The sequence below is a fragment of the Pseudonaja textilis genome, chromosome 13, assembly GCF_049901715.1.
Source record: "Pseudonaja textilis isolate UNSWEBS1 chromosome 13, rPseTex1.2, whole genome shotgun sequence".
Classification (NCBI taxonomy): domain Eukaryota; kingdom Metazoa; phylum Chordata; class Lepidosauria; order Squamata; family Elapidae; genus Pseudonaja; species Pseudonaja textilis.
In genome coordinates, this window is record NC_142002.1 from 18,263,541 (window position 1) to 18,277,807 (window position 14,267).

General features: G+C 44.8%; 1 protein-coding gene across 2 annotated transcripts; it reads right to left on the reverse strand.

Moving 5' to 3' along the window:
• Nucleotides 1-2,484: 2,484 nt before the first annotated feature.
• On the reverse strand, nt 2,485-11,898 carry CHRNB4 (cholinergic receptor nicotinic beta 4 subunit). Of its 2 annotated transcripts, none has more exons than XM_026709826.2 (6): nt 11,629-11,898; nt 8,049-8,194; nt 7,334-7,378; nt 6,488-6,597; nt 4,880-5,852; nt 2,485-3,864 (listed from the first exon to the last, which is right to left on the reverse strand). In XM_026709826.2, the coding sequence occupies exons 1-6, from the start codon at nt 11,681-11,683 to the stop codon at nt 3,724-3,726; spliced, it is 1,470 nt and encodes a 489-aa protein (XP_026565611.1). In that variant the 5' UTR covers nt 11,684-11,898; the 3' UTR covers nt 2,485-3,723. The 2 variants fall into 2 exon arrangements, with proteins under 2 accessions (XP_026565611.1, XP_087797706.1); XM_087941580.1 differs by lacking the exon at nt 11,629-11,898 and adding an exon at nt 10,421-10,736 and having other exon boundaries at nt 8,049-8,190.
• Nucleotides 11,899-14,267: the final 2,369 nt, after the last annotated feature.

Consider the following 14,267-nt stretch of genomic DNA (forward strand, 5'->3'; position numbering starts at 1 on the left):
CCAATCCTCTCCACATCCCTCCCCTCAAAAAAAAAAAAAAAAAACGGTCTGATGAAATGAAAACAGCGCAATGGGATTGTGGTTGCCGAGCTGGCTGGCCTTCAAATAAGATTTTTGGAGCAGATGTGGCTGGCAAAAGCCTGTTAATGAATTAGCTTGGACCCTTGATGATGATGATGATGAGTTATGGCTGGAACTTGGCGCTTGGACCAGCCTGTCCTGCCCAGGAGCCAAACAGCCCCCATGGGAGTCAGCCATTCCCATACATTCCCTTTGTGGGAATCATTAATGGCTGGGGACTTGTGTGGGCAGGTGTGCGGAAAACAGAGAAGTCAATCCCCAAATTTTCTCTTGGGTGAGATTGGACAGCCCTTTGTCTGAAACGGTGCAAGGGGTTGGACTAGAAGACCTCCAAGGTCCCTTACAACTCTGTTATGCTGTTAATTGCAATCCCCACCCCACCCTCGAATGTCCGGGAATAGGTGATTCTATGGATCAGGTCTCTCCACATCTTTCTATGCTCGCTCTGTCCGGTGTCCGTTTTGATGGTATCTGGCCGCCGTGTTCGTTGGCTTCCGGGTTTCCTTTTACTGCTTATTCTTCCAAATAGAATTGCTTTCTCCAGTGAATTTACACACACACACACACACACACACACACACCACCACCACCACCACCACCAAAATTAAATGAAACACAGTTTGGTGATTTTGACCACAGTAATACGTGTGCCCTGTTGTCCTGTCCAATGAATCGATCAAATACATAGGATAAGAAACGTGGACTTAGTTTACCTTTACGCGTTCCTTGTTCCATTTATTTTATTTTATTTTTGGAAGCGTGGCTCCTTCTAGGTCAGCAAAATTGTAGCGTGGTCTTTGGCCTTTAAAAAAATGCTGACCCTCTTTTCTGAATGACCATCTCCGGTATTCTTAGTAACCTGGCTTAAAAGGCCGATCAATCTCTTTGTGTTTCTGACATTTACAGACAAATCCAACCATTAACGAGGAATTTGACGGACTGTAGTTCTAGATGTAGGAAAGGTGCTGTGCTCCTTTGTGCGTTGTGGGATGGACCGAAAAGAGTTGGGCTGATTTTGGAGAATGAGAGTTGGGGATTTGCAGAATGTGCTTTACTTCCAACCTCATCTCTTTTCTTTTTTAGCAAATGAGTATTTTTGTCTAACTGTGCCAACCGGGCAGGTGAAATCTTCCATCGCCACCCATGTTTTTCAAAAACAGCATGTCTCCCATTATTGTAGTTATTGATTTTCTCTTCTTGCTTTTGCAGATGTTGGTAATTGATTTACCTGGAGGAAAGTTCATGAACTCATGGTGCTTTTTATGTATTTGTTTCTGGAGGGCCTCATATCCCATGGCTTTTGCTCCTACAAATCAGAGCTCAGCACCTGCTTTTAGGAAAAGGTACGGAGAGAACTTACCACAGATTTAAGTCACCTCGTGGTAGACCTTGAGCTAGAAGGGAATGTAAAGTTTGTGATTTGATTCTCCTGCTACGCTAAGCCACAAGATAGCTTACTAGTGCCTTAGAACCTACCTATTGTGGTTTATAAGTCATGGTGCTTAGATGATGGACGTGACACAGCTTTGTCAAGCCACGAGTAAAAAATGCTTTTGGTTTAAGACAATATATAAGTCAAGCCTGAACGTGGAGGGAACTGATTTACAGATAGTCCTCAACTTATGGCTATGGTTGGGATCAGAACTTCAGTCACTGAAGCTAGCTGGGAAGGTTGCAAATGCTGGACACATGATCCTGGGACACGCAGCAATCGTCATAAGTATATATTGTTTGCCAATCACCCATATTTCGATCGCTCAGGGGACATTGTGTTGGTTGTAAGTACGAAGATCAGTCATGTCACTTTTTTCCAGTGCTGTCCTTATGTTGAACAGTCACTAAACGAGTGGTCTTAAGTCAAGGACTTCTCACTGAGTTCATATACTGTATTGCAAAGTGGTTGATACATTGGCCAACAAAGTAAATATTAGAAATGCCCCTGAGATAGTGCTAATTTCCGGGCCTTCCTTATTCTGGAGCAATTAATTTTGCACCCTTTAATTTGCTTTTACACTTGCCAGCCTGTAGCCCGATTCGTTTAACGGCCCCATAATCCCTTGCAGGGTGGAGTCAGAGCAACTGTTTACTGGCTGGATGCCCTTCCTGTTGCCAGTGCGGAGTTTTGTTTCAGTAGATAATATTCTCATTGTGCCCAGAGAGAGAAATATCTGCTTCCGCTTAGGGTCAAACTCACAACCTCCTGATTGTAAGGTGAGAGTTCTACCTCTAGGCCATGGCACCACTCCCAAATCTTGAATACGTGGTACTACTTAAACCTTGGGGAAGGAGGAAGTATGTATCTGTAGCACGAAGGACGTGCCAGTTTTCAAAAGGGAAAGGGGGGAAAAAATGGAATGTCAGAAAGCGACGTGACCACAACAAAACCTCTCCCACGCAAAGTACTTAAATAAAATACTCTTTTAATACATGATCTTGGGCATTTAATGCCATACCATGACATGTTACCTCCTTCCATGGCTACAACTGACCCCAGCGAAACCTGTTAACGTGGTTTCAAACATTTCAGAAGTAGATTCATCCTCACAGTCACGTTGTTCCCCGCTGGGCTTCATTTCCCTGCGTGAATGCTTTAGCCCAAACTCTTCGGTCATTATTCTGAACATGCATAGAATAAGAGTGTGTGAACACGTCTGCAGCTCTCTCCCATAATGCTCGATCATGGTTTAGTGTTACTAGGATGAGCTACTGTAGGTTTAATCTTTCGGACCTTCATCTTTGCAATATCTGCAGACAACAAAGCCCCGGCTGCCGATCATCTCTTTTAGGGAAGAACCTCATAAAACTTTTTATATCTCCTTAATCTAAAGAGACAGCCTTTATATAACCCTCCGAAATCTCAGGGGATGGATTCCCATCATTTGCCCAGACTCTCAATTTTTCAGGAGGACTTAAAACGGTCTTCAAAACCAGAGAAACAAGTGGAATTGCCAAAACATCAGTTTGGTTGTCTGCAAACGTTTGCGGGGAGCAGCAGTGAAAGAGGGGGAAAAAAAATCTATTTTAGATGGTTACTTCAGGTCTTTGATGAGCAAGATTCTTGGTTCTGCAAAAAAAAGGATTTTCCTTCATGTTTTTCAGGGTCTTCTGGAATGAGTGGAGGTTGGGAGGCTGACCCTCTTTAGATGTCTGGATCAGATCATACCAGGATCCTACAGTAAGGAAAATCATCTTGCCTGAAAATAATTCTTTTCCTTGTCTTTCCCACTTTGAAGTTGTCCACAAAACTAAATTAAAACCAGGGTTGTGTCCCTTGCAACAACCTACATTTCGGCCAGCCCATCACAACTCCCTAGCAGAACCCTGCAGAACCAGCTGAAGAAGAGTGCTTTCATAAAATAAAAATTTAACAGCGATACAATTTTTTTTCCCCTGGAAAAGCCAAACCAAAACAGTTAATTTAAGAGTTCCGGCTAAACAGGAATCCTAGAAGTCCTTTCAAACTACTCTTGTGTAGAAGGTCTTCTCATGTTGCACGGATTATTCACTTTTTTTTAACTGGGAAGGGGCAGTAAACAAACAAACCAACCAAGATCTGGATAAAGAATCTTGAAATTGAAATTGTGGAACTCGGGACTTCCAACCCTGCGAACAAGCAGTCTTTGGCCTTAGATTCAGCTCAGCTTACGGGCTCATGGCAGGCTGGTGGTTTTGAAAAAGGGGCTGCAGGAATAATCCAGTGGTTCCCAGCACACACATGAAGACAAATATCCAGAGGAAGAGCCTGTCCACCACCATGGCCACGTATTTCCAGTCTTCAATGACCTGGAAAAACAAACCAATTGAATATCTTTAATAAACCGTCCATTGCGACACAATCCCTCCCTCCCAGGCCAGCTTGCGTTTTTTTCAACAGTCTTCCGTGTCTTTCTCTTTGCAATTCAAGAATCCCGCGCACACAGTAATGAACTGGGAAGATGAAGGCTTAAAAAAATGGGCAGAAACAAATGCTTCAAATACACACACACACAGACACACACACACACACGGTGGAGGATGGGGCAGAGAGAATAGGGAAAAAAAGAAGAAAAACCCACCGTCGCTCCCGCAACCCCTCAAAATAATAATAATAAGGACTGAGCTTGGTAATTGTGGAATTTTGTGTTTTAGTTTTAAAAAATGCTAAAACCCTGAATTCTTGGCAATTTCTTCCTGCAGGAATGTTTGTCAACCTTTTACAGTGAGAAGCTACCTTAAAAAAAAATTAAGTTGACAAGATAATAATGCGTCTGTTCTTACTAGAGATCTGGGCTGGTTGGGGTTTTTTTTTTCCCCAACGGGTGTTAATTAGGAGTAATTAAAAACTAAGGAGAAATTTCCTAACAGTTGAGGACAATTAACCAGTGGGAGAGCTTGCCTCCAGAAATTGCGGGTGCTCCGTCACTGGAGGCCTTGAAGAAGAAACTGGATGGCCACTTGCCTGAAATGGTATATATATAGGGTCTCCTGCTAAATTTAGCAGGGGGTTGGGCTAGAGGACCTCCAAGGTCCCTTCCAAACCTGTTATTCTACATTCCAAGAGTAAGCCACCCCTGCCTCCCAAGTGGGCATGTTTGACAAGTATTCAGAAGAGTTGATTTACAGCCACATTTTGTCAGAGATGCCCCTTGAATTCATCTCCGTGGTAGCTGATCGGTCCAACAAGCAACCCAATACTCATCTCTCAAGACGAGCGAACATGTCCTTACTTTCGGTCTGTGCGAGAGAACAAACATCTCAAGCTCCAGGGAAAAGAAATTCTAGGACTTCTGGAGGTGGAGGAATGCTTTGTGTCACTTACACTCTCGTTGTTGTCCTCGTTCCTCATGTGGTCCGCTATGAAGCTGACTCCCTCAATTGCTTCTTGGACATCGGGAGAAAACTTCACGGAGGACCGTAACCTCAGGTCTTGATGGCTGTGGACATGGTCGGGGTTGTCTGTGAGTTTCACGTTGTATCTTTGGCCTGCCGCTGTGTTCACAAAGTAAGTACAATCCTTGTATGTGCTGGAGAGATCTGAAGGCGAGGACTCCACTTTGTTCTTCTTGCGGTTGGTCAACCGTTGGCTCGCCGACTGGTTCTGTGGCCTCCTCATGAAGAGGAAGCTTGGCAGCCTCTGAAGGAAGACCACCTTAACCCAGGGAGGCATTGCATGAGTGCTGGGAGACCTGTGGTGGACATTCAGCACACAGACACTGGTCACAATCGAGAAGGTCACCAACACCATGGTGAACATCAGGTACTTCCCAATCAGTGGGACATCCAGAGAAGTTGGAGGGACGATTTTGGAAATCAGAAGCAGGAAAACGGTCAAAGCCAGCAGGACGGAGATGCACAAGGTTATCTTCTCTCCACAATCCGAGGGCAGGTAGAATACCAAGATGGCCAAGGACGTGATCAAGACACAAGGTATGATGAGGTTGATGGTATAAAACAGGGGCTTCCTTTTGATGATGAAGTCGTATGTCACGTCCACGTAGTTTGGATCTAAAGGGTTTTCAGTTCTTCGTCCCGGGAGGGCCACAATGTCCCACTCTCCGCTGGGAGTGAAGTCATCCGTGCTGGCCGAGTCTGTTTTCAAAATCATATCGATTTCAGAGTGGTCATAAGTCCAAGAGCGGAATTTGAGGGTGCAGTTCTGTTGGTCGAAGGGAAAATGCTTCACTTCAATCTTGCAGGCGCTTTTGTAAATGGCTGGCGGCATCCACAACATGCTTCCATTGTGCTGAACAATCACATTTGTGTAGACAGAGACTTCGTAGGTACCGTCGGCACTAACGAAACCCCAAAAGCAAAAGCATCAAAAAGAAAAATAACTAGTTTTAGTTATTTGTTTAACAAGAAGATGGGCTGCCACAATCCATATTGACTCGACGCCACGGAATATCTATCTATCTATCTATCTATCTATCTATCTATCTATCTATCTATCTATCTATCTATCTATCAAGGCTCTCCAAACTTGGCAACTGTTAAGACTTGTGGACTTCAACTCCCAGAATTCCCTAAGCCAGCCATCCTCAGCCAGGCTGGGGACTTCTGGGAATTGAAATCCACAAGTCTTAACAGTTGCCAAATTTGGAGAGCCCTAGACTATATCATGGATGTTAATGCGAGTTTACAGCTAGTATCAACCTTTTAATGCTATGAATGCCCTCCTGCGGGGAACATCCATTTATAATTAAATAACTAAAGCAATTTAGGGCTGAACACTTTCTCCCAGACCAACAATTCTTCAATCGACAAAATGTATTCCATTAGGAAGCAAAAAAAATACCTAGTTTGGTCCTAAAAATGGTTGTCTTGGATATTGATTGCAAACAGCATCCTTTTTTAATTTTAACCTCTCGTAGCATCAAGCAGGAAGAGGCCACCCCATGCACAATCTTATGTAGCGATTCTGACTTACTTATTGTACAGCACAATGTCTGGGAGCCACACTTTCTTAGCCGGTATCCTTAGTTTGTTGATGCCTTCATATTCCGATGGTTCCCAGGCCAAGCGATAGTCGGTCCATTCCTTAAAAGCAGCGCATAACAACATTTTCAAGGACTGCCCCTGCTTTGCACAAAATTCAGAAAGGATCTGGTTGCACCTGCTGACAAGTTCAGGAAAGACATCAGCTGTCAGGAAGCGCAGCCCCCTTCTCTCAAACACCGCATGCAGCATGACTGATGTGGGGTTTAAGACAGGGTTAAATGCCTCGCCCTCCTGTTGTTAAATTCCATATCAACTCGAGGAATTTCATGGATGGATTGAGTCACAGCACTTCATGAAAGCTGAAGCCTTCCATTAAATCGTCAGGTTTAAAAGGTGCTATCAAAGGCCTTCTTTCTATAATATTGCAGCTTTTCCTAGCGGAGGCACAAATTGCCAACCATTTGAGGATGAGTTTTTGGGGTTTTTTTGGTTTTTTGCGGTTGATGCTGCTGGTTTGTTTTAATCATACCTACAGTACAAAACATAAAAGTTATGTTTGGCAAAAGCTGACTCTTGATTAAAACCATGAATTCGATACACGGCCGCAGAACTTCCCAGCTTACATCTAGTATTCTCACGTGGGATTGTCCGCTCCCAGAGAAGTGGCAAAAAAAAGGTCTACCACCACTTCCAGTTTGGAAGGTCTGTGGCATCCATTGAAACCTCTGAGAGCAAACGTTTCAGGTCTGCTGTAGAAGTTCAAGTGAACAGCAGCCAGAAGGTACACAGTTCAAATTTCTAATAAGCAATCTTGGAGATACTCGTAGACATTTACCTGGTTGAGCCAGACATTGGTGGTCATGATTTGTTCCCGTTCATTCTGAAGGAGAAAAGAGACAGAGATCACAACGTCAATCCTGGGTCCTGAAGGCTGAAGCTTAATTCTAGGGGATTTGGTTGAGCAGAGCAGGAAAGGAAACATCCATTTAAAAAGATTTATCCGATGCTGGAAGAGGGAGTTATCACAGAGTCAGGATTTCTCCACTTTGGCAATGTTAAGATGTGTGAACATCAACTCCCAGAATTCCCCAGCTAGGGAATTCTGGGAGTTGACAGCCACACATTTCAAAGCTGCTAAGGTTAGAAACACTATTCTAGACTTACGGTTTGGGAGACGTGCACTAGCGTCTCATTTTACCCCACAAGGCATGTGTAGTAGGCACACCACACTAAAGCTCTTTTACAGCTATATTTAAGTATGCAGAACTAAAAGTTGTGATGTGTATTCTCTGGAATTTAAAAGCAATACAGCAAATTGACAAACGGAGGAAAGTGGGGGGCTTAAGTGACCATTTTATTGACGCATCCATCCTTTTGTTTGCATCCCTTCAGTTCCTTGAAATTGAACCTTTTTGTTGTTGTTTTATGATAGAAAAAAATGTGTGTATACACACACACACACACACACACACACACTGCTCTATGACTGTAATAAACTCCTGCTACTACGACTTTATAGTTTGAAAGCAGAGAGGGTTCTTCACACCCACCACATTGATAAGCTGGGACAGAATAACCCGCAATTCTATCACAACTAACTGTGAAGAGTTGAAGGCTGGGCGAATTAAGTTGTTGTAGCGTGAAGCGTTGAGGAGATGGTTCATTAACTTCTCTTCAGCGTCAGCCGTCTCACTTCCTGTAAAGGAGGAAAGAAAGAACTGGGTCACAGAAGGGAGGCAGAATCCTGTCCTTGATAAACCCACCGTGGCGAGAGATGATGACCTTCAACCCATGAGAGTCCTACGGAAAGTTGGCCAACTCTTCGTTGGCCAAAGACGATAACCAACAAACAATGCAATGACTATTTCCGGAAGTAACTCATAAATCTTCTTTCTTGCTTCTCCTTAGCATTAGAAATGTATTCCAGAACTCCAGGAGGCTATTATTTCCTTTCCAGGTTGGCGTCTAAACTCTGCAACTTAGTTATAGAATATCAGAGTTGGAAGGGACCTTGGAGGTCTTCTAGTCTAACCCCCTGCTCAGGCAGGAGACCTTATACCATTCTGGATGGCTGTCCAATCTCTTTTTGAGGTAGGTATTTTTTTTCTGGTTTGGCCTTGATCTGTGGGCTAATGGTTCCATTCATTGTATGAGCTCTTTTCATTGGGGTTAACAGACTGAGGGCAAATGATGGCTTGTGTCAGAAATACACCTGAAAAGACCTGGTGGGCCTAAGAAAGTTTAATTGAAAAGTTGGTTTGGAAATCTCTTTGAACACTTTCTTTAGCCTCCTCTTCTCTTCCCCGCTCTGTCCACTTAAAAGCGCTTCAAATTAATGAGCTCAGATCCTAAATGAGCAATGACCCATCCTATTCTAGTGTGTGGGTGCGGTAGCTTTGCCCTTATTTGCGATCCACTAGGTGTCAGCAGATGGTCTGCACAAATCCATTTGTGAGGCTCAACGTGTTTGTGAGCAGAAAACCAATCCTTCTGTGTTTTCAAAAACTCACCCTTTCCCATCAATGTTAAGAATCATTGTTCCTAACCGAACTAAATACGGAACACACGATGCATTCAACAGTCAGGTTCACAACTCTGTCATCCTTTTTACGTGTTATTCCTAAAGGTCAGTGTGCACACAGTAAAAAAATACGGTGATAAAATTATCTTATTGCTTTTCCCTCCCTCTTGTCTCCGTGAAGAGATGTGACCAGTACAGTTTTTCATCTTGCCCATTAAATTATTTTACATTGGATCAAGAGTACATGCTGTCTGTGAAACCCCTGGAGAATGGAAGTGGTAGCTGGCTTAAAAGAGACAGAGAGGGAGGGAGGGAGAGAGGGAGAGAGAGAGAGAGAGAAAAGAGAAGAAAGAGGGAGAGAGAGCAGGGGGAGGAAGAGAAAGAGAGGGAGGGGAGAGAGGAAAGGAGAGAGAGGGGATGGGAGGAGAAGAATCCAAGTGGCTGATTTAAAAAGAGAAAGAGAGAGAGAGAGAGAGAGAGAGGAGGGAGGAAGAAAAAGAGAGGGAGTGGGAGAGAGAGGAAAAGAGAGAGGGGGGGATGGAAGGAGAAGAATCCAAGTGGCTGATTTAAAAAAGAGAGAGAGAGAGGGAGAGAGAGAGGGAGGGAGGAAGAGAAAGAGGGAGGGGGAGAAAGAGGAAAGGAGAGAGAGGGGAATGGAAGGAGAGGACTCAAATTCTGAGTGAACGATATGGGCAACTTATGTGCTGTGACTCCAACAGCTGGCTTATTTTCTGCAGCAGTCCCACAGCCAGCATGCTCCTCTAATAATTCAAGCGGGGTGTCATGCGTCGCGCGTCGGGGAGAGCACTTTAAAGCGAGCACCACTTTGGAAATGGGATTGATTTCTTTGCAGGGAAGCTGGCAAACGAACTTGCAGAGCTTTGCAATCCTCGCTCAGCTCGGAGGGAGCCCATTCTTCTCTGTCGTCCAGGACTGGTGAATGCCAGGTTCCTGCAGATAATCAGATGGATTGCATCACTCTTCCTCAAGCCGGAAGCCATCGGGATGGTCTGGGAGCACAAACCCCATCATCCCCAGGCAGCAGGGCACCACGTCAGCTGGAAGGGATGGGAGCTGTAGTCCAAACGTATCTGGAAGCCTCCCAGGGCGAGCAGGCACGGCCTCTCCCTCTCTGCCTAGTAGCTCCCCGGGTTGTCCAAACGCTTTGCGTCGATTCTGCATTCTGTCCCACAAAAATCTATCTTGAAATTTCCATAGAGTTGCACAATTGGGGGACTGAAACGTTTGGTTTAATTCTGGACATTTTTGGATTCTTTCCAGTCCCCGACTTTCTTTCCCCTTCTGGGTAGCTTCTCTCTGAAACACCGTTTCGGAGACACCCTGCACACCCATTGGGATTATTTTTTTCCCCAGCTACTCCTAATAAAAACATTTGCCTACTTGCAGATTTCGGGATTTTGCCTTGAAGAACTGACATAGGAACGGCCGTCTCTTCTGTTCCCACCCCATCTCAGAAGCCTGTGTATCATTTCAGTTTTTCTAACCCCAGTAATTAAAAGGAAGAAAGGCTGAAAATATTGCGGGCGCAGCTTTCTCCTCTGTGATTGAATGTGAACAGTCCCGACTTCTCGAAATCCTCCGGAATATGTGACCTGCTCCTGACACCAAAGCAAATTCTACACTTTAGGGCGCTCTAGACCTACAGCAAAAATGCAGCATTGGAAAGGAGTGAGTTCTAAAGGGGAAACCATCCTGAGAATCCTGCCTTAACGTAACCCGAGAGAGAGAGAAAGGGGAAAAACAAACCAACTTTAAACTCAAAGGTCCCATTTTTAAATCTGGCCTCTGACCTTGTTCCTTCCACTCATTCCTCTTGAAATGCTCCTTGTGCATCTCCAAAAATGGCCAGCGGTGTTAGAAACCTTGGAAAATGGGATTAACCCCAGTAGAAAGAGTTCTTGTGAAACAGACGCGGCGGACTTAAAACTGAGCACCCTTCCGTTTCAAGCCCATCTGGAATGATTTCAGATAACGGTTATGAAATCTCATTCCCCAACTAATCAGTCTTTATTTGCCGGATGGGCTGCCAATTAGTGCCAGGCTAAGCAATGTCTACGATGGTACCAGCAGGAGATAGAGAGAGAAGGAAGGGCGTTTTTATGCCTCGGTCTCTCTTCCCGTGCCCGCCGGCCTTTCTAAACCACTTTTTAAAGCATCCGTGGAAAGTCCAAAGAAAGGACAAGCCAGAATTTCCTCCCAGTAAACCTTCCAAGCAGACAAAACCCAAAGAGTTACCTTGCAAAGAGTTACCTTGCAACATAAACATCCCATCCTGGATCTGTTCTCTGCTCTCCTTGATCAAAGGAAGCATCTGCATCAAGAACCAGTTATGCCTGCTCAAGGATTGACAGCAAATCGATCTTGCTTGAAACCCCCAAAGATGCCCCCACAACACAGACTTCCTTCAACTTTCACACCTTGCTAAAGCACTGTGGTCCCCGTCCCCCCACCCAACTTTCCTCAAGGAATAATTTTCCTAGCAAGGCTTTTCGTTTCTTTGCTTTTTGAACGAGGCTGAGGGGGATATGCTTTTTTTCTGGCTAAAAGTCTGCTTCCCAGCTGCAAACCGAAGGAGAAAGGCTACTCACCGTTCATAGAAAAGAAAAGCACAGCCAAGACAAAAAATTGGTTGGTATTCCTCATGGCAGTGAGAAAAAAAAACCCCCACCCCCACCCCCAGAGTTAAAACACTGTTGATTCCAAAACACCACAATTGTGTGCAGAAGAAGAAGGAGGAGAAGAAGAAGAAGAAGAGAACAGGAGTTGTGAGGGCAGGACAGGCGTGGAGGAATCAAAGCGAAACAGAGCTGGGAAGCAGCTGGGAGCTTCAAAACGTTTCTGTGTAGGACCCAGCAGGTCTTCCAAGAAGGGGGCGGTGCTTCCTCTGGAGGCCCCTCCCCCTTTGCAGCTGTTTAAAGACGAGGCAATGGGGAAGGAGTAACAGAGGAACAGAGTTGGAACCTTACACACACCCCTCTGGATCAGTTCAGGATCAAAGGACCTCTCTTTAGAGGGGCACCCAGCAAAATTTCCCAGGGACTCACAGGCTGTCTTCTAAAAGTGGCTGCAACAACACAGATTTTTAGCAATGCTGACAGAGCGGGGCGGGGGATGCAATACACCTTTTGCAATTCAGATGGAGGAGGGAAGGACGGCAGGGCAGCTGAGAGAGAACTTCACTGGAAAAGCATCGGCTAAAAGCGTCAGCCAATCAAGCGTTTACGGTCAACGCACAACGTGTGTACAATGAATCGGAGTTCTGCTGGTTATCTCTCCTTGAATCCACAAATAGAACAGTGGCCAGGAGGACAGAAAAGGTCCATCTTACGTTGGCCATGAAGGAAGAGGAGTCAAGAATTTGCCGTTCAGGAGGAGATCCCAGGTTTATCTCTACTTTTCCTTGAAGACTTCCCCAAAACCACCCAAGGGAACTCCTGATGGTTCCCCCTCTGATGTTCCTTGGTGTGCACCTTCCACAGTTCTTCTGAAAATTTCTCAGACTTGTAGTCCCTGTGGGAGAGGCCGTGTTGAGTAAGGAAGATCTTTTCCCACCGCTTTGTTTCCTGAGTAAACCCAACAAAGGTGGAAAAAGTGCCCCTATTGTGACTGAGAACGGGAAATAGTGGGCCCAACCAGGCCTTCATAGTAACACTGGAGTTGTTCAGTTGGGTCAAAGGAAAAGAAATTCAAATCTAGGGTTGGTTTCTCTCTTCAGAGGCCACCGCTGAGAAGCTCCTGAGAAACTCATTGTCCAGATTCAAAAGACTCCATTGATTTTGGCTCTCAGGAACAAGATGAGTCAAATGTCCAACTTTTAAGCTTTGGTTGGTGATTGACTCTCTTCTTGCAATTCCAAATATACTTCCCTGGGAATAAAGTCCCTTGGATCACACAACCTTAGCAACGTGAAGGTGGGTGGACTTCAACTCCCAGAGTTCCCCAGCCCCAAAAGAGAGAGAGAAAAGGTTGGGCCAAAACAGCAACCTCCTGCCCCTTAACCAGGTAAACTGGTTAAACTCATTTAGCTCAAACTGAAAAAGCCAACTCAGAAAGCTCAAACTGCCCAGGCAGCGGCCTATCCAGTTCTACAGAGGAATGATGGAGTCTGTCATCTGCAACTCTATAACTGTCTGGTTTGATTCTGCAACCCAACAGGACAGACAAGACTCCAGAGAGTAATTAGGACTGCAGAAAAAAACATGGCTACCAACCTGCCTTCAATCGAGGAAGTGTATCCTGCACGAGTCAAAAAGAGGGCTGTGAAAATATCTGCAGACCCCTCACAACCCAGATATAAACTGTTTCAACTCTCTCCCTCAAAACAACACTACAGAGCATTGCACACCAGAACAACTAGACGCAAGGACAATTTTTTCCCAAATGCCATCACTCTGCTAAACAAATAATTCCCTCAACACTATCCAACAATTTACTCAGTCTGCACTACTCTTACTATTAATCTTCTCATCACTCCTTATTGCCCATCCCTTCCCACTTGTGACTGCATGATTGTAACTTTGTCTCTTGTATCCTTAGGATTTACATTGACTGTTTCCTTGTATGATTTGATTGCTTATTGTACCCTATAACTATCATTAAGTGTTGGACCTGATGATTCTTGACTCTTGATGAATGTATCTTTTCTTTGATGTACACTGTGAGCATTTGCACCAAGACAAATTCCTTGTGTGTCCAATCACACTTGGCCAATAAAGAATTCTATTCTATTCTATTCTATTCTATTCTATTCTATTCTATCCTATCCTAACCTATCCTATTCCATTCCATTCCATTCCATTCCATTCCATTCCATTCTCTCATTGGATGTCGGGGTGGTGGTGGGGAAAATAGCGATAATATTAATCCAAAATTGGTTCTGGGAATCTCAGCCAAATTTAGCGGAGTGTTTCCTGCCCCGTCTCCTTTAAGATTAGACTTCTCGCTGCAGATCCAGCCATGGCAGCCTACTTCCTTGGTCTGGATCTGGATCGGATCCTTCCTTGGACTTTTGCCTATAACTAGTTCAGCAGAAGATTTTTATTTTATTTTTTGCTTAGAGCGCTTTGGATCCCAGCCCATTTCCGATGCACCGGTTTTGGCACTGCAGACAAATCCAGTGGGGAGGGGACAGGACACCTTCCGTGGTCTGGAAAGCAGGGGACACGGCACTCTGCAGGATCCTGCCCTTCCCATAAGGGCAGAGAGGATGGGAAATAGCCTGGGGCAG